Genomic DNA, 23,514 nt, shown 5'->3' with positions numbered 1-23,514 from the left:
ATATTTAATTAACCCTTTCGTTACTAACCGGCTGAAACCGGCTCTGGCTCTGAGTACAAATGTCTTGTTTTCATAAGTTTTGAATTAAAATCTTCCACCAAACCTTTGTCACAATTTACGTTCCTAACACTAGCTGAATGATAACTAAGTTATTTTACTAAATTCTTTGTTATATTTAAAGTAATTGAAAGAAACACAGAACATCTCAACAGAAATACAGTAACGAAAGGGTTAAATTTCCTTATAAAATTGCACTAAGAATTGCTTTCGTACAAAGTCTAAGATTTCTGATAGTACTTTGAAATGTTTCTCTTTTTTAGAATACGATGAACCTCATGCTTTGGTTGTCTTGGTTCAAGAAGAAATTGTTGTCATTGATTTGGACTCACCCAACTGGCCTGCTTTCAAACTCCCCTATTTAAACAGTTTACACTCCTCGGCTATTACCTGTTCATACCACGTTAACAATGTACCGGAAGAATTATGGCAAAAAATCATTGATGCTGGAGAGACCCAAGTCGGAAAATATTCCCATAGGGTAAGTGTGTTGGCATTTCTTTGATAAATACTGCAAATAATTTGTTATGCATGACATCATCATCATCATCGTTGTCATTTAATGTCAGCTTTCCATGCTGGCAATGGGTTGGACGGTTTGACTGAGTGCTGGCAAGCCAAAAGGCAGCACCAGGCTCCAGTCCAATCTAGCAATGTTTCTACAGCTGGATGCCCTTCCTAACGCCAACCACTCCGAGAGTGTAGTGGGTGCTTTTTACATGCCACCGGCACGAGGGCCAGTCAGGCGGTACTAACATCGATCATGCTTGAATGGTGCTTTTTATGTGCCACTGACACAGGACCAGTAAGGCGGCACTGGCATCAGCCATGACAACAACTTCGCTTGCCTCAACAGGTCTTCACAAACGCAGTTCATTGGCCAATTATTGAAGGGTACTCTTAAATGAGCTGGTTATGCTGCACTGGCGTAGGTCACGGTTACAGTCTCATAGAAGCTGTGTTATATGTATTTGCATTAAGTATAACGTGGCCATATCACATTGAATGCACTGGTTCTTGTCCAACCACTGAAGTTAAGCTACACCAAGCCTAGTTCTCAGATGAGTAATTGTTTGGGAAACGTAAGTGCTGTAAGCATCTTGCTTTTTGTACAGGCATTGGCATGACTGATAAGAAGCTTGCTTTCCAACCACATGGTTCCAGGTTCATTCCCACTGCATGGCACCTTAGGCAAGTGTCTTCTATTGCTTCAAGCTGTCCAAAGCTTTGTGAGTGGGTTTGGTAGATGGAAACTGAAAGAAGCCCGTTGTATATATCAGGGCTGTGGCGTCGATAAAACTACATCCATTGCTATTCACAATATCTTTATTCTTTAACAGTTATAACGTATAAGCCTACTCAAATTACAAACTTATGCATATGCTTTATGAGATATGTAGACCACAATCACTTAATTACGTAAAGAGGAGTCAAGCAGAGGTGCCAATTGTACAGGAGTCGGAGTTGAAGTTTTTTGTTTCGATTCCACAGCGAGTTGTGTATGTATATATATACTCTCTGAGTGGTTGGCGTTAGGAAGGGCATCCAGCTGTAGAAACTCTGCCAAATCAGACTGGAGCCTGGTGTTGCCATCCGGTTTCACCAGTCCTCAGTCAAATCGTCCAACCCATGCTAGCATGGAAAGCGGACGTTAAACGATGATGATGATGATGATGATGATATATATATGAGTTTGTGTCTGTGTTTGTTCCTCACCAACACCACCACTCAACAACTGATGTTGGTTTGTTTATGTCCCCTGTAACTTAGCAGTTCTGTAAAAGAAACTAATAGAATAAGTATCAGACTTCACTAAAACATAAATATTGAGGTCGATTCATTTGACTAAAATTTTTCAAGGTGGTGCCCCAGCCTGGCCACGGTCTAATAACTGAAGCAAGTAAAATATAAAGATCACAAAAAAAATGTTGCTATAGAAACACTGTATTTGCTTGTGTATCAGTCTTATTATTTTATACTTGATTTTAACTGAAAAAACTGGGGTGCAATTTGTACATGGGGTCTCACGGAGGCAATGACGGAGACCTTTGGTGTTATGTCATGCTGAGAAGATCAATCAAGCCAAGCAAATTGCAGTCGTGGCGGATACCATGGCACGTAAAAGCACCCATTATATTCTCAGTGGTTGGCATTAGGAAGGGCATCCGGTCGTAGAAAACCATGCCAGGCCAGACTGGGGTCTGGTGCTGACTTCCAGCTTGCCAGCCCCGGCCAAACCATCCAACCCATACCAGAATGGACAACGGATGTTAAATGATGTTGATGGTGATGATGATGATGTTATTAGTGATCTAGAATTGTTTGAATTTGTTTGCCTGTTATTCTCTGACTTGTTTCAAGCATTAACTGTGGCCATGCTGGAGCACCGTCTGATAGGGTTTTAGTGGATGACCTCAACTAAGTAACAGGATTTGAATCCTGGAGCACCGTTGCAGCCACACATTGCGTGCTTGCTTGCATGCTCTCTCTCTTTCTCTCTCTCTCTATCTCTCTCTATCTCTCTTTCTCTCTCTCTCTCTCTCTCTCTCTCTTTCTCTCTCTCTCTCCTCTCTCTCTCTCTCTCCGTCTCTCTCTCTCTCTCTCTCTCTCTCTCTCTCTCTCTCTCTCTCTCTCAAATGTTTGTACAGTTTCACACACAAGTGATTGGCTAGTTATGAGCTCTCGTTGATGAAACTCAAGCTGCCACACAATAGGAGTGAACCTGAAACCTAGATGATTGTAAAATGAACTTTGTAACCACACAGCTATGCTTGTGCCGAATACTGCATAGATATTTCTGTGTGTGCAATAATAATAGTTCAGTATAAATTTCCTTATATATATTTATATAATTTTTTTTTTCTTTCTTAAAGACCTGGCCTATTGATGGTGGCAAAAGACTTGCTTCCGAAACATTAACTAGGGATTTGTTGTTGACTGGGTAAGTAAGAATTTGTTTTTTTCATCTTTAAGTCAAACAATATATGAGTCGGTGTTGAAAAGTTCCTGGCTTTGGGTAAAAGAAAACACAGGAAGATCAGTTAATTATGATTTTATTCAGCATATTCCCCTCTCAGATTCACACACTTATTGCAGTGGTCCTTCAGTTTTTGTAAGCCCTGTTAAAGAACTCAGAAGGTTAGGCCTCTAGTGAGACTTTTAAAGCCTGGAACTTTTCAGTACCCCCTTGTGTGTATGTGTGTTTGTGTGTGTGTATAATTGTAAAGAGTATTGTTATGAGAAGGTGAACACTAGTTGATGGTTTGAAAGACATATGGATTCTTTGTATTTAATGATAAAAACAAAATTGTAATTTATGTAACACATTTTTCAGGCATGAAGATGGTACGATTCGTTTCTGGGATGCTTCAACCACAAGTCTTACATTCCTATACAAGCTTTCCACTGCCAATATCTTCAGTGGAGAAACTTCCCCACCAGATAATTCCGCAGGAGAGGCTGAAGAAGAATGGCCGCCTTTTAAAAAGGTAATTTCTAAAAATAATTATTGATTTTCTAAACTGGACTGTGAAATATTCAGAACTGCCAACATTAATCCTTTTCATACCAAACTGTCCTCAATTGTTCTTGGTTCTGTGATATGATTTCTTGCTTTACCATCCTTGCATGGTTTGGCCGGGGTTTATTGAGACAGATTTTTTATGGCTGGGTGCCCTTCCAACCTTCAACCTTCGTTTCCACACAATATTGGAAATGTGCAAACCCACTTTACAACTGTTATGCAATGTGAACGGCACAAAAACACACATATGTATATGTGTGTATGATTATGTGTGTGTGTGTGTGTCTGTACAAACACAAACATAAACTCACTCATATGATGGGCTTCTTTCAGTTTTCATCTACCAAATCCACTCACTAGGTTTTAGTCAACTCAGGGCTATAGTACAAAACACTTGCCTAAGATGCTACACCGTGAGATTGAACCAGAAACCTTTTAGTTGGGAAGTAAACTTTGTCTCGTGGTCATCCTGCACCTGATAGTTTAGTATACGGTATTTCATTAAATTTTTTTTTTTTTTGAGGAATTATAATTAACTGGAAAAGTTAAATGATTGATGTTTTTAAATCTTAAATTATCACAAAATAGCTTTTAATCAAACATAGGTGCAGGTGAGGCTGTGTGGGTAAGAAGTTTGTTTCCCAACCTTGTGGTCTTGGGTTCAGGCCTGCAGCGCAGCACCTTGGTCAAGAGTCTTCTACCACAGCCTCAGGCTGACCAAAAGCTTGTGAGTGGATTTGGTCAACGGAAACTGAAAGAAGCTCATATTTTATGTGTCCCCTTGTGCTGACATCATGTGATGGTTGAAAAACCTGTCTGGCGATGGGGGTAAATATTATCTTACTGGAAACAGAAGTGAGATTTGGCAACAGGAAAGGCACTGGCTGCAGAAAATCTGCCTCAGCAAATTCAAACTGACCTATGCAAGCCTGGAATAGTGGACATTAGATGACGAAGATGACTCCCACATCCGTTAGAGCTCTTGCCACTTGTCATGCATACAACATTTCATTTTGAATCAAATTCTAGATGTTTACTTCATTTTATTTTGCTAACTGAAGGGTTTAAATTTGAGTGTTGGTCATCATTAATTTAGCTTATGTTTTCTTTCCTAAAGATATTTCATTTGACAATTCAAAAATTAATATGAATTAGTTGTCTGCAATAAAATAATAGGTTTTCAGAGAATATTTTTTTTAGCTTTGTTCTGATTTGGGTGGGTGGATGGGAGCCACTCCAGTTTATTGTTGCCTGGAAATTCCTCTAGATATTTTCATGTACAGAATTACCAGTGTTACGCCCTCTTCTCCAGTGTAACACATAAATGTATATTGCTGAAAAAAGTTGTCTAAATGATATTTTAATTATCAACAGCAATTAATTAGGGAGGATAGTTTGTCTAAATGAGTGTCAAACTAAAATGTCTAGTTAACGTAATTTAGGATTGGTCATGATAATAGTTCTAAATTATCACATTTGAAGCACCGAAATATATTTGACATTAATAATTTTGGTGACAGTCTTATTGCTGTCATGTTGTTTTATTGTAGCAATTTAATGAATTGATTTTCATCATGAAAGAGAACTGGTGGTCTACTTATAGAACAGAGTTACCAATTTCATCGCCATACTTCTGTTAAACTATATGACCATTTTTTTGTTTCAATTAATGTTGAAAATATGAAAGAATTTGGTAAAAAATAATCTTTCAAAAGGGTCAGTGACCCCACTGCACAGTAGCTTGACCATGTTTTCTGCAGTAATCTCTTGTGAGTCTTGTAAAAAAATAATTAGTAGATGAAAGTGTATAGAATTTTGTATTAGGAACTGATCCTGTTCTTGGATGGTAGAGTTAATTTTAACATTGGCCTTTGGGTCACTTCAGCAGAATCCACAAGTATTTGGTTCCAACAGTGATTACCACGTAAGCATGTTACTTAAAAGTGAAAGAGGTGGGAGAGAGAACAACTTGTTGAATCGAGAGACTTAGTCTTAAAAACTCATTGAGACCAAACTGTAGATAGCTTAGTGGATCTCTAGTTAGGTTAAATCTGGTGAGGAGAACAGGTGAGAGACTACCATACAGAGGTAAAGCAATATGATCTCTTTAAATCTGGGACAGCGCCAACTAAAGTTCAGTTCATTTGGCTATTTATTACTGATGGACCCAGACTTTCTAGAATCTTTGACCAGTCTGTTTGGTGGGAAAACTTGACCATAAGTCAGTTAATGCTAATTGGTCGAGTTATATTCACATAGGCATATTAATACTTTTTATGATGACATTTTTCCTTTGTATGGAAATATATTTATCTAAATTTGAACCAGATTATCCAACTTCAGAACCATGAACAGAGACCTGCTCCTGTAGTTACCAACATTGTACAGTTCATTAATAAAATCCATTTTCTATCTTTACATTAACATATTAGTTTTTATATTGAATTTAATAACAGTACTAGCATGGGAGCATGCTCTGTAACATTGCATTGCGGCATCCACTTTTTGTTGGTGATTTCCTACTGCTTTTGTAACTCTTAGGTGACAACCCTCTAACCTCTGGGTCTGTTTAGGATAGTCATTGCTGGTGAGGATTTTACAATGTTGGAATTCAAATCTTAGCTCAGTTCCCTTTAGTTGCCTTTTATGGCACACATAGGAAATGTTATGTCTGCTTTGACATACCAGGCCCCGTTTAGCTTTTTTAAGATCATTGTCACATTAGCATACTCTCAGTCAATGACTTGCCTGTATGTTTCAATATTGGTTAAGTTGCCATAAGATGTTTTTCTTTTATAATGTTGGAAGTGCTATCATTCATCCACTTTGACATATTTGAATGGAATTTAGTTATGTTCAATTGTCAAACATTAATTGGACATACTTCTACTTCAAAAAAATACTTCATAAAATCATCCTGGGTCCTATATGTGAAGTTAGGCCTCCCATAAGCTTTAATGCACTAAAACCTTTTTTATATGAATATGCCCTGCTGAAATTGGGGTTACGTCTAATACGCTTCTGTGTCTTTTATGTTATCAAACATAAGTATTTAGGATCAATGTTTGCTAAATGAATATTTTATTTTTCTTAAACTGTAATTAGAAAAATAATCCATCTGTATTTATTCAAACAATTCTTTAGGTTGGCAGTTTCGACCCCTACAGTGACGATCCTCGTTGGGCTATTCAGAAGATTGCTCTTTGCCCACTCAGTGAAACCTTGATAGCAGCAGGGACCGCTGGTCAAGTCATAGTCTTGCAGATGGAACGAGAACAACGAGAGCAAGAGGTGACCCATGTCACCATAAACATTGTCGGAGATAGTGATAACTTTGTTTGGAAGGGCCATGAAGCCTTAGCACCCCAAGAAGGGGATCTGAAATTTGCCCCTGGCTTTCAACCAACCTGTGTAATGCAGCTGTTACCCCCTGCAGCTTGTACATCTCTCACTATTAATTCAGAATGGCAACTGTGAGTCATCAAACATTATTATTATTTTTCGTTTTCCTGTCAATGTTTGCAATGATTGATGTTTGACCTCATTACCATTAGGGTTAATGACCTTACTTGTTGCTTCTGGTTGTAACTTCTTTAAACATAATTGCTGCTCCCGTAACCTTCTCTAACCCTATCATGTTGTGTTCCCAGTGTAGAGGTATATAGTCTCTGACAGATACCCTGTAAAATGGTAATGAGCAACACACCTAAAAAAAAGAAGATAAAATACTCAAAATAGACAACTGATCATGCTGCAACTTTGTAATCAAATGTGTTTATGACTCATTGTTAATGATGTCCTCCATGGCTGTTGTTTACTTTTGCTTTTAAATGAAAAAGAAAACAGATTTTTGCATTGAAATAAGCACATGATGAACCCAGTACATTTTCTGGTAAACAAGCAAGGCCTAGACTCTTTGCATCTGAGGAAATTATTGATGAGGTTTATTCTTCAGATGAAGGGTTTACCCTTACACAAACAATGAGAGTGATGCAGACAATCAAACTGGTGAAAGAGATGGGGAAATTAGCAATTCAGGTGAACCAGTACGATAGTTGAGACATAGTATTATTGTTATACTCCTGAAGTTTTTTGTGATTCTGCCCATTAGTTTTCCTGCAATCGCTACTCTTGGGTTGTGTCTGCAACTATTTATTCTTTTGCTCAGGAACCCAGGTGCAGGATAAAGTTAGACACAGGGGCCCAATGTCTTGTATTGAATTAGATTAGACCACATGGTGGGGTGGCAGCTGCTAGATAGAAATATTTCTTTTAGAATGAAGTGTCGGCATGGCCATGTGGTTAAGAAATTTGCTTCCCAACTACATGGTTTGGGGTTGAGGTCCACTGCTTGGCACCTTGGGCAAGTGTCTTTTACTATAGCTGTGTGATGGCTTTGGTAGATGGAAGCTGAAAGAAGTCTGTTTTGTGTGTGTGTGTGTGTGTTACCTTGTGAATTCTTGTGATGGTTGTAAGTGAATGTCACTGTTATACAAGGAGTGTCATTCATTTTTAATCTTCTGTGAAAACCTGTTTGGTCAATGATGAATATCATGTTATTTAGAAACTGGTGAGGGTTGGTGACAGGAAGGGCATTCAGCCATACAAAGTCTGCCACAACAAAATCTATCTGACCCATGCATGATAGATGTTAAAGCAATGATAATGATGATGATGTATGCTTCTTTTAATAATCTTTGTATTGCTTTTTTGTAATGCTTCATCACTCTTACCCACTTGCTCTTTCAACTATGATCCAAGAAGTGAGAGGTCTCATTCAAGCTTATTGGTACTGCTTTTCTTCTGCAGTTTGGTGGGAGGGGGCACTTTGTATTTAGCACAGCCTGTTCTCTGTAAAATGTGAGAGACATTTTAATCTTTTTCTTACCATATTTCTCCCAAAATTCACTGCTTTCATTTTAATTAATTTTAAAATTAATAAAGAATTTGGGAAGATAACTTTACTAGGCTAGTGTCTGGAAGAGAAATCAGCATGAAATTTTGGACAGTTTTTACTTAAATCATTTTAAAAAGAGGAAGTTTATTTCAAGGAACCAGAGGCACTCTTAGGTGGATTTGTATCACAAGAATTTAAAATGCTATTGAAAGGCATAATTGGATTTGGCTTCCAGATTATTGGCTGCAATTGCTGCCTGAATGAGCAGGACAGTTAGTTTTGCATTTCTCAATTTAACCAACTTTGAAGAACATCTGCCACAAGTCTTTTGAGAAATATTATTTCTCATATACTGATATTAAGAGATCTCTTATCTGTTCAATATTATGGAAAACTAGAATTAAGCACCATCTTTATGATCATTTCAATTGATTTTGTAAATGATGAAGAATTTGAGCAAGCTGGTATTTGGAAAATAAATTTTTATGAATTTTGATGGCCAATACCACCCCTGTCTTAACTGGCTCCTGTGCCAGTGGCACGTAAAAAGCACCATCCAATTGTGTGCTGGTGGCACATAAAAAGCACCCACTACACTCTTGGAGTGGTTGGCATTAGGAAGGGCATCCAGCTGTAGAAACACTGCCAGATCAGATTGGAGTCTGGTGCAGCCTCCTGGCTTCACAGACCCCAGTTGAACCATCCAACCCATACCAGCATGGAAAACAGATGTTAAACAATGATGATGATGATTTGATGGGAGATTTTAATTTATATCCCTTTGACCCTTTTGTCAATATTTTTGTTTTAATTAATTTTTGAACATAATGGATAATTTTGTGAAATAACTTTGTCGTTATTAAGCTGTTGTTTGGAATATAAATTAACATGAAATTTTGATTGAGGGTTTTAATTTAAATCACTTTAAAGCAGTGAATTTACATACAACTGGGTTGGCAAAGAAAGGGTAAATGATTTGGTTACAATATTTTAAAATTATCCTTGATAAATATTTGTCTAATTTTTATTTCTCTCTGTTAGTATTATTATTAGTTTTGATCTTTTATTCCTTTTCAGTGGGGCTGCTGGTACTGCTCATGGATTTGCTCTCTTCGATTATTGCCAGAAGAAAGGAATACTCTATCGCTGCACTTTAAATCCAAATGGTAATTTAATTTGAATAAAATTCCAATATTTATGTTGTATAAAACTCCTCTGATGATGATGCATGCTTCTTTTAATAATCTTTGTATTGCTTTTTTGTAATGCTTCATCACTCTTACCCACTTGCTCTTTCAACTATGATCCAAGAAGTGAGAGGTCTCATTCAAGCTAATTGGTACTGCTTTTCTTCTGCAGTTTGGTGGGAGGGGGCACTTTGTATTTAGCACAGCCTGTTCTTTTGAGATGTTCTTTGTTTCTTTCAGTTAATTTTAAATATAATAAAGAATTTAGTAAAATAACTTAGTCATCATTCAGCTAGTGTTAGGAACATAAATTGTGACTAAGGTTTGGTGGAAGATTTTAATTCAAAACATATGAAAACAAGACATTTGTACTCAGAGCCAGAGCTGGTTTCAGCCGGGGTGTTATCAAAAGGGTTAAGAATTGTTTCTCTATTATATATTTTAACCCTTTTGTTACCATGTTTCTGTTGAGATGCTCTGTGTTTGTTTTAATTAATTTTAAATATAACAAAGAATTTAGTAAAATAACTTGGTTATCATTCAGCTAGTGTTAGGAACATAAATTGTGACTAAGGTTTGATGGAAGATTTTAATTCAAAATTTATGTAAAGAAGACATTTGTACTCAGAGCTAGAGCTGGTTTCAGCTGGGTTGGTAACGAAAGGGTTAAATATCCACTTTGCTACTCAAGCAGAAGTTTTACATAGTTGCAAAATTGTTTTTCAGTTTACTATAACATTTATTTTCTTTCTGAGATTGCAGAAGCTAACTGCTTAATTTTTTTATGAGACACAGTATATGTCCATTCAGCCAAATTTTATAAATTTGTTTGCTTATCTGACTTGCACAAGGGGGAAAGAGCTTTTGCTTTGATTAATTTGAATATGATGAAGAATTCAATGAAATAACTTTGTCATTATTAAACTGGTGTTGAAGGAAGTGACCTGGCCGAATTGTTACTGCACCGGACAAAATGCTTAGGAGTATTTTGTTCATTTCTATGTTCTGAGTTCAAATTCAGTCGTGGTTGAGCTGACCTTTCATCTTTTGGGGTCATTGAAATAAGTACCAGTTGAACACTGGGGTTGATGTAATCAACTAGCCCTGTCCCCCAAAATTTCAGGCCTTGAGTCTATAGTAGAAAGGACTATTAAACTGGTGTTAGTATCCAGATTAACATGGAAATTTAAGGGAACGTTTTGATCTCAATCACATTAAAACAGAAACTTGGTATCACACAACAAGGAGCGGTCTTAGGTAGTTTGGTATCAAAAGAGTGAAAGAAACTTGTTGGGATGGAATTAAAGGAAACTCTTTGGAAACAACTGTGTGAATAAAACATCAAATTCTTAATTGTCATTTTAATAGTCCTTCACTTCCTATGGTCTTGGGCTAAATGGAATGGCCCCAGTTTCAAAATTAAGAAATCTAAAATGAGTTCTTGAATGACACTGGCTCTATAGTATTGTTCTATTTTGGAAAATTAGATAATATTCTCTTATCCTTGCATTGTCCACCCAACTAACTCCTGTGTAAAAAGCACCATCCGAATGTACTCTATGCCAGTTCCTCCCGATTGGCTCCTGTGCTAGTGGCATGTAAAAAGCACCATCCGAACATGGTTGATGCCATTGGAAATAAACACTGACCCTATTGTGCCCTGTCATCGTCGTCATCATTTAATGTCCGTTGTCCATACTGGCATGGGTTGGACAGTTTAACCAGGGTTGGCAAGCTGGAATGCTGCACCAGGCTCCAGTCTAATTTGGCATGGTTTCTACGGCTGGATGCCCTTCCTAACATGCCAACCACTCCAAGAGTGTAATGGGTGCTTTTACGTGACACCAGTATCTGCCACAACTGCAATTTTTACTTGGCTTGATGGGTCTTCTCAAGCACGACATGATGCCAAAGGTCTGGATTTTTAAATTGATTAGCTAATACATATGTATGTATGTATGCATGAGTAAGTATTTATATAAATAACTATAGTATATATGTTTTTCTTTCAGACATGACCAATGCTGTTGTGAATGACTCTCTTCTTTCTCGCCGTATTTCCTTCAAAAAATCATTGAGAGAGTCATTCCGGCGCTTAAGAAAATCCCGTGCTAACAGACGAGAGAAAATGAAAAAAGAAAAATGGTAGATAGTACTTCTTTTTGCTTTTTTAAATTTATCAGAATATTTATGATGCTTTTAATTTACAAGAAAAGACTTTTACTTATATATTTATCTTTGTCAAATAAACATGCATATCTTAGAGTTTCTGATATCATCATATAGTCTGTAGGTATATCCTATCTGTTAATATCATATTTGATTCATAAATTAGCACTCCTATACATTACATGTACACACATACACACACATCATTGTCATCATCATCATCATAATCATCATTTAATGTTCCCTTTTCTGTATTGGCTTCGGTTTGACATTTTGAGAAGAACAGACAAGCCAGAGGGCTGTGCCTAGATTCTACATCTGCTTTAGATTGGTTTCTGCAGCTAGATGCCCATTCTAACACCAACCACTTTAACAGAGTGTACTGGGTGCTTTTTATGTGGCACCAGCACCAGTGAGGTCACCAAGCACCCACAAGATACTGAGTTGGAGGAATAACAAGCTATCATAGGAGGACAAGGGCAGGTATCTTGCTGAGAGAATGCATGGTTTGCTCACTTAGAGTGAGAGAGGTCCAGATACAAGGGGGGTATGAGAGAGAATCCGAAAGATGCTGGCATAGATTAGATGATTTGACAGAATCTGGCAGGTCCAAGAACTGTGTTGTGCTATACTGTCTTCTTTGGCATGATTGCTACAACCAAATGCCCTTCCTAAAACCATTCATTTTAAAGAATATATTGGGTACTTTTTTTCCTACACCAGCACTGGTGAGGCCACCATGTAAATCACAAGACTAAGATACCTTTCAACTGAGTGGGACTACAGTTAAGAAGGCGGCATCTTTATACTAAGTGTTTAGAGATTAACACATTAACTGCCACATGTATCACTCGTGGTTCATTGCAAACTTCATGCAAACATCTGTATGCATGACTTTTGGTACAGTTTTTGTAATTTGAGATGATATTTTATTCTGTGTCTTTGACATGGTTTGGAGAATATTTAAATAACATTTGTGCTAAATGTTAAAGTTTAATTATGAAATATTGTAAAAATGCAAAAATATTGCATTTCCTAGTTATTGAACAGTATGCAGCGTGAGCAGAAATAGGTGGCATCACTACCAGTGACACCACATATTTCCAGCTAGAAGCCATGGCAGTTAACATGTCAAAGTATGGATGGACTGGAACAGGTTTCTTACTGTAGAGATGATACACAGCTTCTCACATTAATCAAGGGTAGACGAGAGAAAACAGTGTGGAACAGGAAAGGGAGGTAAACATGGGGGGTGGGTGAGGTATTAGAGTGGGTCCTCAATGTACAATAAGTTGAGCCAAAGTGAATGGGGACAGAAGATATTCCTGCATGAGAAACAAGTTATTTCACCAATCATATTGATTGATTCACATCATTATTAGATTTTGTTTTATAAAGTGGAGATATTGTCTTGAGCATGTCCCTTCATTACTAAGCTTCTACTTCTAGTTGCAGCAATTAGTTTTGTATACATTGTTAATGTTTTTGACTCATTTTTCTCAAATTTTGTGCTTTGTTGTTTTGTAAGAAATCGGTTTGGATGCCCAGTTTATTATCATTTACTCAATTACCATCTTTTCACAACAATAGATCTGTTCCTTTCTCTTGTTCTCTTTTCCGCTTTGCATTCTTCAAGACAACAACGCTGGGGCCATGCAAAGCACCCAGTGTTTGGTAGTCAGTCCAAATAGCATCAACACAGGGCTTGAGAGGATTTTTTTTTAGTCTTAATGATGGCAAGTACTGGTGCCTTGAAAAACGTGCTCAGTACAGTCTGTAAAGGGGTTGGTGATAGGAAGGGCATCCAGCCATAGAAACCCTGCCAGAAATGAGACATTAGAGGAAGGCATGGTTGTTGAGCCCATTGAAACTTGCCAAACTGTCCAACCCATGCCAGCATGGAAAGCCGACGAGATGATGATGATGCTGGGTTATATATACCAGATATTTCAGAAATGAGGCAGTATTAATTCACTACTTTAATATTAAATACTAATTACCAAACCAACACCTATTGCTTGACTGGGGACTGGAAAGCCAGTGGCTGCACCAGGCTCCAATCTGATCTGGCAAGGTTTCTACAGCTAGATGTCCTTCCTAACGCCAACCACTCCGAGAGTGTAGTGGGTGCTTTTTTACGTGCCACCAGCACAGAAGCCATACAGGCTTTATGCTTTCATGGATTGGATGCACTAGGTTGTGGCTGATTTTCTTTGGCTGGATGCTCTTCCTGTCATCAACCCTTTCCTGATTCCAAGCACAGTAATGTTTCATTATAGTCAGACAGGCTTTCTCAGAATATTGGAAAAAGCCCGCATTGTTAAGACAACGAGACACAGACACATGCTCACATTCTACAAACATACAATACATATACGATGGGCTTCTTTCAGTTTCTGTCAACTAAATCCACTCTCAAAGGGACTTGCCCATGTTGTCTGTCAAGCAGTGAGACTGATCTCAAAACCATGTGGTTGGGAAGCAAACTTCTTAACCACAGAGCTATGCCTGGGTCTACAACTAGCAAGAATTCATCATCATCCTTTAACATCCGTCTTCCATGGCGTCTTCCAAGGCGGCGAGCTGGCAGAAACGTTAGCACGCCGGGCGAAATGCTTAGCGGTATTTCGTCTGCCGCTACGTTCTGAGTTCAAATTCCGCCGAGGTCGACTTTGCCTTTCATCCTTTCGGGGTCGATTAAATAAGTACCAGTTACTCACTGGGGTCGATGTAATCGACTTAATCCATTTGTCTGTCCTTGTTTGTCCCCTCTGTGTGTAGCCCCTTGTGGGTAGTAAAGAAATAACATGGTGTGAATATTAACATACCTAAAAAAAAATATAAGTAACAACTAGGATAAATAACTTGGTTGTCATCATCATCTTTTAACATCCGTCTTCTGTTCTGACAGGAGCTGATAAGGCAGGTTCTCTGCGGTTGGATCATCATCATCATCATTTAACATCTGTTGGCCATGCTGGCATGGGATGGACAGTTTGACCAGGGCTGGTAAATTGGAAGGCTGTACCAGACCCCAGTCTGATTTGGTATGGTTTCTATGGCTGGATGCCCTTCCTAACGCCAACCACTCCGAGAGTGGTTGGCGTGCCATTTGCGTGACACCGGCATCTGCCACGACTGTGATTTTACTTGGCTTGATGGGTCTTCTTCTCAAGCATGACATAATGCCAAAGTTCTTGGTCGTTGCCTCTGTGAGGCCCAACACTCGAAAGGAGCTTTTCATGTCTCCAGCATTGGCCACTTTGCCTCCGTGAGGCCCAATGCTTGAAAAGTGCTCTATACATGCCACTGGAACAGATGCCAGTTACGTGTCACCAGCATCAGCCATGGTGCTAGTAATATTTAATGTAATGAGCTTTTGTTAAGTTAATTGAAAATAGTTATACAGCAATTAGCTTCATGACTAATTTATATTTGAATTATTTTAGCAAGTATGGCTAGCAACTCTGATCATATTCTCATCATCATCATTGTTTAATGTCTGCTTTCCATGCTGGCATGGGTTGGACAAATTGACTGAGGACTGGCGAACCAGATGGCTGCACCAGGCTCCAATCTGATCTGGCAGAGTTTCTACAGCTTGATGCCCTTCCTAACGCCAACCACTCCGAGAGTGTAGTGGGTACTTATGATAGATGTACAAAAACTAACGTATACATATTGGTGTGAATATTAGTGTACTTAAAAGATATCAATAACAACTGGGATAAATGACTCAGTTGTTATTATTCTCGTTTAACATCCCCTTTTCGATGCTGGCGTAGGTTGGATAGTTCAACAGGATCTGATGATCCAAAGGGCAGCGCCAAACTCCAATGTCTGTCTCGGCACTGCTGCTATTGTAGGATGATCTTCCTGATAGCAACAACTTTACTGAGTGTGGGCTGGGTGCTTTTTTTTTTTTTTTTTTTTTTTTTTGTGTGACACCAGTGCTAGTGAGGTCACCAAGTAACTTGCAAGACAAAGAAAAGACTCTCTTTGACTGAGTAAGGTTTTTTCACAGAGGGAAAGAAGAAAAGACGGCTTTGTGCCACGTGTTCAGAGGCTGAAATATGAAAGAGGGACGGGAACAAGTGCCTTGCATTAGAGGCGATGCACAGCTAACCCAGCAGGAAAGGGAGAAGAGACGGTGATGAGATATCGGGATATACCACCATCCGAGTACAAGAATGTGGCTAAAGAGTGAATAGGGACAAAAAAAAAAATCATGGTTGGCCGGGTGGATGGTTAGGTTTACAAGAGTGTGAAAGGGGGGTGACGATGGTTAGAGATGAGGACAGAAGAAAAAGTAGTAAGAGTTGCAGAATAGTTCATTGTTTTAGATCTGTTCTAGAAAACATTGACTTTTCTTTTCCTAATTCCAATCTTAGAATGTGTTCAGATTGTAATGTTTGCTAATTAATTAATAAAAGAAGAAAAATATTTAATTTCTCAGAATTTGACAGTTTGAAGTTAGATGGGGGTTTTTTTTTCTCATGTGTATCTGATATCATCAGCATCATCATAATCACTTAACATCCATGTTCCATGTTGGCATGTCTGTGTGTGATTTGATTTCCTTTTTTAATTTTGAAAATTTCTTTTTTTCTTTCTGTTGCATCTTGTCTTTATTATTATATTCATTTTTGCTGTTGTTGTTTTTTTTTGTCTTTTATTCCCTTTTACACCTTTGTTTTTTTAAAAAAAAAAAAGAATATTTGACCTAAAATGGTGCTAAAGCATGTTGGGAGAACATGTGGCTTTCTGTGTTGTTGCTGCTGTTGTTGTTGTTGCAATGTTTATTATGCTAAAATGTTTTTCCAGGGCCAGGCGAAATAAACGAATGAATTGGTATGTACAGTTCTCCCTCTCCCACCAAGCTTCACTAACTCAAAAACTCCCTTAATTTCTATTTTTCATTTATAATTGCTTGTCAACTCGACCTTCCAAAACTCAAATGCCTGTTTTATTATTTTAGTTGCATGCTGTTAATATGTCCATGTTACAACTAGATCTATATTAATGTTTAGATAGCAATAAAAAAAAAACACATAAAAATATTTCAAATAATTCTTTGAATGGGTTAAGCCAGTCTGGAGCAGACTTCAGCTAGTGGGACTTTCTTAATGGCATGCCTAACAAATATTTACCTTGAAATCTTTTCAGTAGTGTGACCTACATGTTGATGTGCCATGTCTCATGTGGCCTGCTTCATGAAAATGGTTGCCCATGCCTGGGTTACATCAAAGACTATGTTTTATTATTATTATTGTTGTTGTTATTGCATGCAGTTGTGGGAGTTATTTTGGTCTTCTGGGTCTATAATGTTGAGGTCATCCAATTTTGGTTACTTGGTTACAGATTTAATATCAAATGTTAATATATGTTATAATGTCCACATGTGGCTTGAAACATTTTTAGAAGTTTTAAATTTTACTGTTGATTGCCATGGATACGAGAAGATTCCAATTGATCTCACCAGATTCAGTATCCATTTTATTCTTTTGTGCAGACATTAAAAAAAATAAGTGCTTTGCTGTTGACATGGTAAATACCTGTAATTAGTTAATTTCTTATAATTCTTATCATTTTTTATGAGTAAAAGACACAGGTGTGGATGTTGCATTCCGACCAAATGGTTTTGGATTCAGTCCCTGTGTGTGGTACCCTGGGCAAGTATTTTCTCCTATAGCACCAAGCCAACCAAAGCCTTGTTACACACACAATGGATTTCTTTCAGTTCCCATCTACCACATTCGCTCACAAATTTGGCTGGCCAGAGACTATAGCAAAAGGCCCTTCCCCTAGGTGCCACACAATGAGACTGTACCTAAAACCATTGCGATTGGGAAGCAAACTTCTTAATGACACGGCTATGACTCTGTTTCATTTAATTTAGTGATTAGTTACCAAAATTTCTTCTGCAAGTGTCCAAGGTTTTAATCATTGAGTTGAAGAATTTATGAAAATATTTGAAGAATTTATTTAGTGAAAAAACCTTGTCATAATTAAGGTAGTGTTGGAACCTAAATTAACACAAAACCTTGATGGACGGTTTTAGTTTAGATAAGTTTAACCCTTTCGTCACTGTATTTATTTTGAGATGCTCTGTTTTTCTCTCAATTATTTTAAATATGACAAAGAATTTAGTAAAATAACTTAGTTATCAGCTAGTGTTAGGAACATAAATTATGACTAAGGTTTGGTGGAAGATTTTAATTCTGAACTTATGTAAACAAGACATTTGTACTACAGAGCCAGAAGTGGTTTCAGCCGGGTTAGTAACGAAAGGGTTAATCCTTTAGCATTCAGATTGCTCTATCAAAGGTATTCCTTATTTATCCACATTGTTTTGAATTAATCCCACTTTTTCTCGTAGATCAAGGTTTCAATGATGTGGTTTTTACTTTTTAGAATGACATTGTAATGTAGGTGTGGGTGGCCAGATCTGGATGGTTTGAACATAAAACCAGCCGGATTGGGCTAGTTTGAATATTTTGGTTGGATATTGCCGGTTAAACACTAAAGGGTTAAAACAGGAAATTTGTATCAAAGAAACAGAGGTGGTTTCCAGCAGGTTGGTATCGAAATGGTTAACCTGTTTGTTACCATATTTCTGTTGAAATTCACTTTCTTTATTTGAATACATTTTGAAAACAACAAATAATTTATTCAGTAAAATAACTTTTGTTGTAGTTAATCTAGTATTTGTTGCGTAAATCAATACAAAATTTTAATAGGTCTTAATTTAGATAATTTTACAACGGAAAGCTTATATCATCTAACCAGGGGTGGGTCACAGGGAGGTTGGTATCAAAAAAGTTATAATTTTTTTTTTTCTTTTAAGTAGTTGAATTATTATCACTAATTAATCTTACTAAACAAGCACACCCTTATTATATCCAGTGATGCAGTATTGTTTCTCCTGATGTACCTTAAACGCATTCAACACATTGCATTTAATGTAATCCCTGTGTGGTTTGTTATTTAACAATGGTAGTTGTAGTAGTAGTAGTAGTAGTAGTAGCACTAATAGTTTTGTGTTGTAGTAATATTACTTTGGATGAAAGATTCTACATATCCAATTATTTCTGTGTAATAATGTGCTCAACGATTCACAATTAAAAATTTTTTCTTTCTTGTTTAATTTCATTCGTTTGAAATTCCCACAAGTCAATAACTCTTAAAAGGATTAGCTTAACTTTGATAATGTGTGTGCCTATGTATCTGTGTGTGTGTGTGTGTGTGTGTGTGTATGTATATATATATATATATATATATATATATATATATATATATATATATACGTATACGTCAAACATAAATTAAAGACAGAACACAAAGGATATCACGGTACACGTGTTTCATACACATACATACAGGGTGTCCATAAGTTGCCTTTACAATTTGATGTCTGGAAGTGTGGGATTTGTAAAGATATTTTATGGATACCTTGTATATCTGTGTGTGTATGTGTGCATGTGCACACTTGCCTACATGCATGTATGTGTATTTGTTACTGTATTTCACACACATACAGAAGATGTTGTGTATTATGTATACTGTTTATGTTAGTCTGCCTGGCGTCCTCCTAATCTCGATTCTATTGCATGCTCCAGTCTTCTTCAGAGTTCTTGTGCTAAATTCAGTTGTATTGGACACCTGAAGAAGGTTGGCGCATACAAGAGCCAAAATATCTAAAAACAAAAATCAAGATGAAGTGAACACCAGTCAGACCAACATAAATGGTTTACATAATTATAATTTCCTCACTTCACAAATATAGAATTCTAAGATGTTCTGTAATGAGTGTAAATACTGAACAGGATGGGGTAGACATTTTATATTCCAGCATCACCAAACAGGAAATAGACAAAGAAGACACAGCGATAATGTTTATTATTGCTTACACCATTTTCCTTGTACACATTAGTGCAGTCCATGGCAACGGATCAGCAATTGACATGTGGTACTTCCATTATGAAACCTAACACAGTTTTAGCCATAATCGTTTGTTTGTCATTTGTCTATTCTTTCATGCTACGTGGAGGCGCAATGGCCCAGTGGTTAAGTCAGCAGACTCGCGGTCATAGAATTGCGGTTTCGATTCCCAGACCGGGCGTTGTGAGTGTTTATTGAGCGAAAACACCTAAAGCTCCATGAGGCTCCGGCAGGGGATGGTGGCGAACCCTGCTGTACTCTTCCACCACAACTTTCTCTCACTCTTACTTCCTGTTTCTGTTGTACCTCTAATTCAAAGGGTCAACCTTGTTACACTGTGTCACGCTGAATATCCCCGAGAACTACGTTAAGGGTACACGTGTCTGTGGAGTGCTCAACCACTTGCATGTTAATTTGACGAGCAGGCTGTTCCGTTGATCGGATCAACTGGAACCCTCGTCGTTGTAAGTGGCGGAGTGCCAACATTCTTTCATGCTAGCTTGGGTTAGACGTTTGTGTGTGTGTGTGTATGTATATGTGTATGTGAAAGCGTGTGGCTTAGTGGTTAGGGCGTTCCGCTCACGATCAGTGTTGTGTCCTTGAGCAAGACACTTTATTTCACGTTGCTCCAGTTCACTCAGCTGGCAAAAATGAGTAGAAGTACCTGTATTTCAATTGGTCAGCCTTGTCACACTGTGTCATGCTGAATCTCCCTGAGAACTACGTTAAGAGTACATGTGTCTGTGGAGTGCTCAGCCACTTGCATGTTAATTTCATGAGCAAGCTGTTCCCATATTAGCTGGGACTCTTGTCATAACTGACGGAGTGCTCCCATCCTATTTATATATATATATTTCTCTCTCTGCTTATTTTTGTGTTTCTTTCTGTCAAAGAGTGTAGGCTTGAAACATAAGACTTTCTCACTTCCCGAGCGTTAAATCTATGCATGTACTATTTGTTTACACACCCATCTTCATCTTTTTTTTTTTTTGTAAATTCCAACTATAGATATATGTATATATTTATATGTATATATATATATATATATAGATATATATAGATATAGATATACAGATATATATTTATATGTATATATAGATATAGATATAGATATACAGATATATATATATATATAGAGAGAGAGAGAGAGGGAGAGATAGAGATATGTATCTATAGATAGATATATGTATATATGTGTATATATAGATATATGCTGGACAAAATGCTTAGTGCCATTTTGTATCTTTGCGTTGTTCAAATTCTGCCGAGATTGATTTTGCCTTTCATCCATTTGGGGGTCAATAAAATAAGTACCAGTTGAGTACTAGGGTCAATATAATTTAACTACCCGCCCCTTACAGAATTGCAGGCCTTGTGCCAAAATTGGAGGCCATTGTTATAACTTTGATTGTGTCATGCGTTTTACCAAATTCTTCCGAGTATAACTTTTCATCTGAGGTACCAGATGAACCCACACTGTGGCTAGAAAGAAGGGCATCTCTGTTCAAATCCCTACTTTACCAGGACTGATTCTGGAAATGTGCCAAAAATGCACAAACATTAGCATTAATGGTGGTGACACAGCATGGCTACTGCTTTTTGCTGAAACTGAAAATAGAATGACTAAAAACCAACCCAATTGCCATGTTAATTGGTTATAATTGATTAGACTGTAAGAGAAATTAATCCCAATTTTAATTTTAAAAATTTGCCTTTGATGTACATAGGTCAAGAAAACTTGTTCTGTTTTGTTTTGAGTCCGTTACCCTCTTGTTTGTTTATTTGCATGTTACAGAGTTCATTACCCTCTTGTATATTTACATGTTACACACACCCACACACACACCATGAATATCAGAAGGTATGAGAAGTGACTATATTCAGCCACTATTCATCCTTGGGATTACAGATGATTCACAGCCTTCAGTTTGTATTATGTAATGTGTAGAATGCATATTAGTGCAGGCATGTTGATATATAATATTTCACCCTGATATCATTACTACATGAAGAAGGATGCTAAATGGCCTTAATCGCAATTTTGACAAATGGTTAAACACACACACACACACACACACACACACACACACACACACACCATAATCATTGCCATTTAACGTCAGCTTTCCATGCCAGCATGGGTTGGACGATCTGACTGAGGATTGGCAAGCTAGGAGGCTGCTGGATGCCCTTCCTAACACCAACCACTCCGAGAGTGTAGTGGGTACTTTTTACATGCCCCTTGCACGGGACCAGTCAGCTGGCACTGACATCGACCAGGCTCGAATGGTGCTTTTTATGTGCCACTGGCACAGGTGCCAATCAGGCGGTACTGTCATTGGCTCACCTCTCATAACCCCTGACTTTTTATATACTCCTCATGAAATCATTTCATTGGTCGGATCTCCTGCATTTCAACTGCCTGGTACTTTGTATTGTACTCTTCTGTTTTGGATTAGCCATGTCCTCTATAGGAGCTTTCTGTGATAGCCACACAATTCTCATCATTGTCATCGTTTAATGTCCATCTTCCATGCTGGTATGGGTTGGACAGTTTAACAGGAGCTGTCCAGACTTTGACTTTCTGTTGTGGCATGGTTTCTACAGCTGGATGCCCTTGCACTTTACAGAGTGCATTGGTTACTTTTTACCATATCAGGACAATTACACCCGCCTCATTGGACAATTCCCCCGACAACAACTACCTCTTAGGATGACTACTCTGCTTGGTTAATTATCCCCTCCAATAAATTAAGAAGTTTTAAATCATCATCTGTTGTCCAGGGGGTTGGTCCCAGACTCGCTTTTTACATGTCACCAGCATATGTTTACCCTGCAAATCTATATACAGCCAGGTGAAGGTGCATGGCTTAGTGGTTAGTGTTACAATCCCAAGTGCAAGATTATGGTTTCAATTCTAAGATCGGGCAGTGCATTGTGTTCTTGGGCCAAACATTTTATGTTGCACTCAGCTGAAAATGGGTTTCCCTGTGATGGACTGGCTGAGGAGAATGTTGGTCTCCTGCCCACTTAGCCAGTGGGGTGGCATCGTTTGAAAGCTACAACAATGCGAGCATGTGCACTGTGGCTATTGGTGTATGACAACATCCGATAGCCTGGTCCATACAGTGATGTATTTAGTCTGAAGAAATGACTGGTGTTGGTCAAGACCAATTTTAGAATCAATTCAAACACCCCTGCTCTAGTAACAGGAGAAATTTATGATTACTTCTGGTAGTCTTATTTGTGGCTTTCTGGTTAGAAGCTTGCTTCCTAGCCATATGGTTCTGGGGCCCAGTCTCACTATATGACACCTTGGGCAAGTGGTTTCCACTATAATCTCAGGCTGGCCAAAGCATTGTGAGTGGATTTGATAGACGGAAACTGAAGGAAACCCTTCATTTATCATCATCATTTATTGTCCATTTTCCATGCTGGTATGGGTTGGGTGGTTTGACAGGAGTTGGCAAGGCCAAGAGCCACACCAGGTCTGTTTTGGCATGGTTTCTACAACTGGGCGCCCTTCCTTACACCAACCACTTTACAGAGTCAAGTACCAAGCTTAATAAGAATAAGTACTGGAGTTGATTCATTTGACTAAAATTCTTCAAGTTGGTGCCCCAGTATGGCCACAGTCTTATGACTAAAACAAGTAAAAGAATACAAGAATGAACCAATTCCAATTTACTAAGTCTGTTACTAACAATGTTGATTATGTAGATAATTAATATTCACATTGT

At 37.9% G+C, this 23,514-nt stretch overlaps 1 protein-coding gene across 2 annotated transcripts in view; it reads left to right on the top strand.

Annotated features, from left to right (window-relative positions):
* Positions 1-23,514, top strand: part of LOC106880445 (lethal(2) giant larvae protein homolog 1) — a 69,246-nt gene that overhangs the window by 9,026 nt on the left and 36,706 nt on the right. The window contains exons 6-12 of one of the 2 annotated variants that reach the window (XM_014930366.2): positions 321-538; positions 2,931-2,998; positions 3,392-3,545; positions 6,725-7,053; positions 9,555-9,643; positions 11,677-11,809; positions 16,658-16,684. In XM_014930366.2, coding sequence (XP_014785852.2) covers positions 321-538; positions 2,931-2,998; positions 3,392-3,545; positions 6,725-7,053; positions 9,555-9,643; positions 11,677-11,809; positions 16,658-16,684 — 1,018 coding nt within the window. The remainder of the gene's footprint in view (positions 1-320; positions 539-2,930; positions 2,999-3,391; positions 3,546-6,724; positions 7,054-9,554; positions 9,644-11,676; positions 11,810-16,657; positions 16,685-23,514) is intronic. The other variant, XM_052968619.1, reaches the window with a different exon arrangement.

The sequence above is a fragment of the Octopus bimaculoides genome, chromosome 6 (assembly GCF_001194135.2).
Source record: "Octopus bimaculoides isolate UCB-OBI-ISO-001 chromosome 6, ASM119413v2, whole genome shotgun sequence".
NCBI classification, from domain to species: Eukaryota; Metazoa; Mollusca; class Cephalopoda; order Octopoda; family Octopodidae; genus Octopus; species Octopus bimaculoides.
Note: the sequence above shows the minus strand (reverse complement) of the source record. Positions and strands in the feature narration are given on the sequence as shown.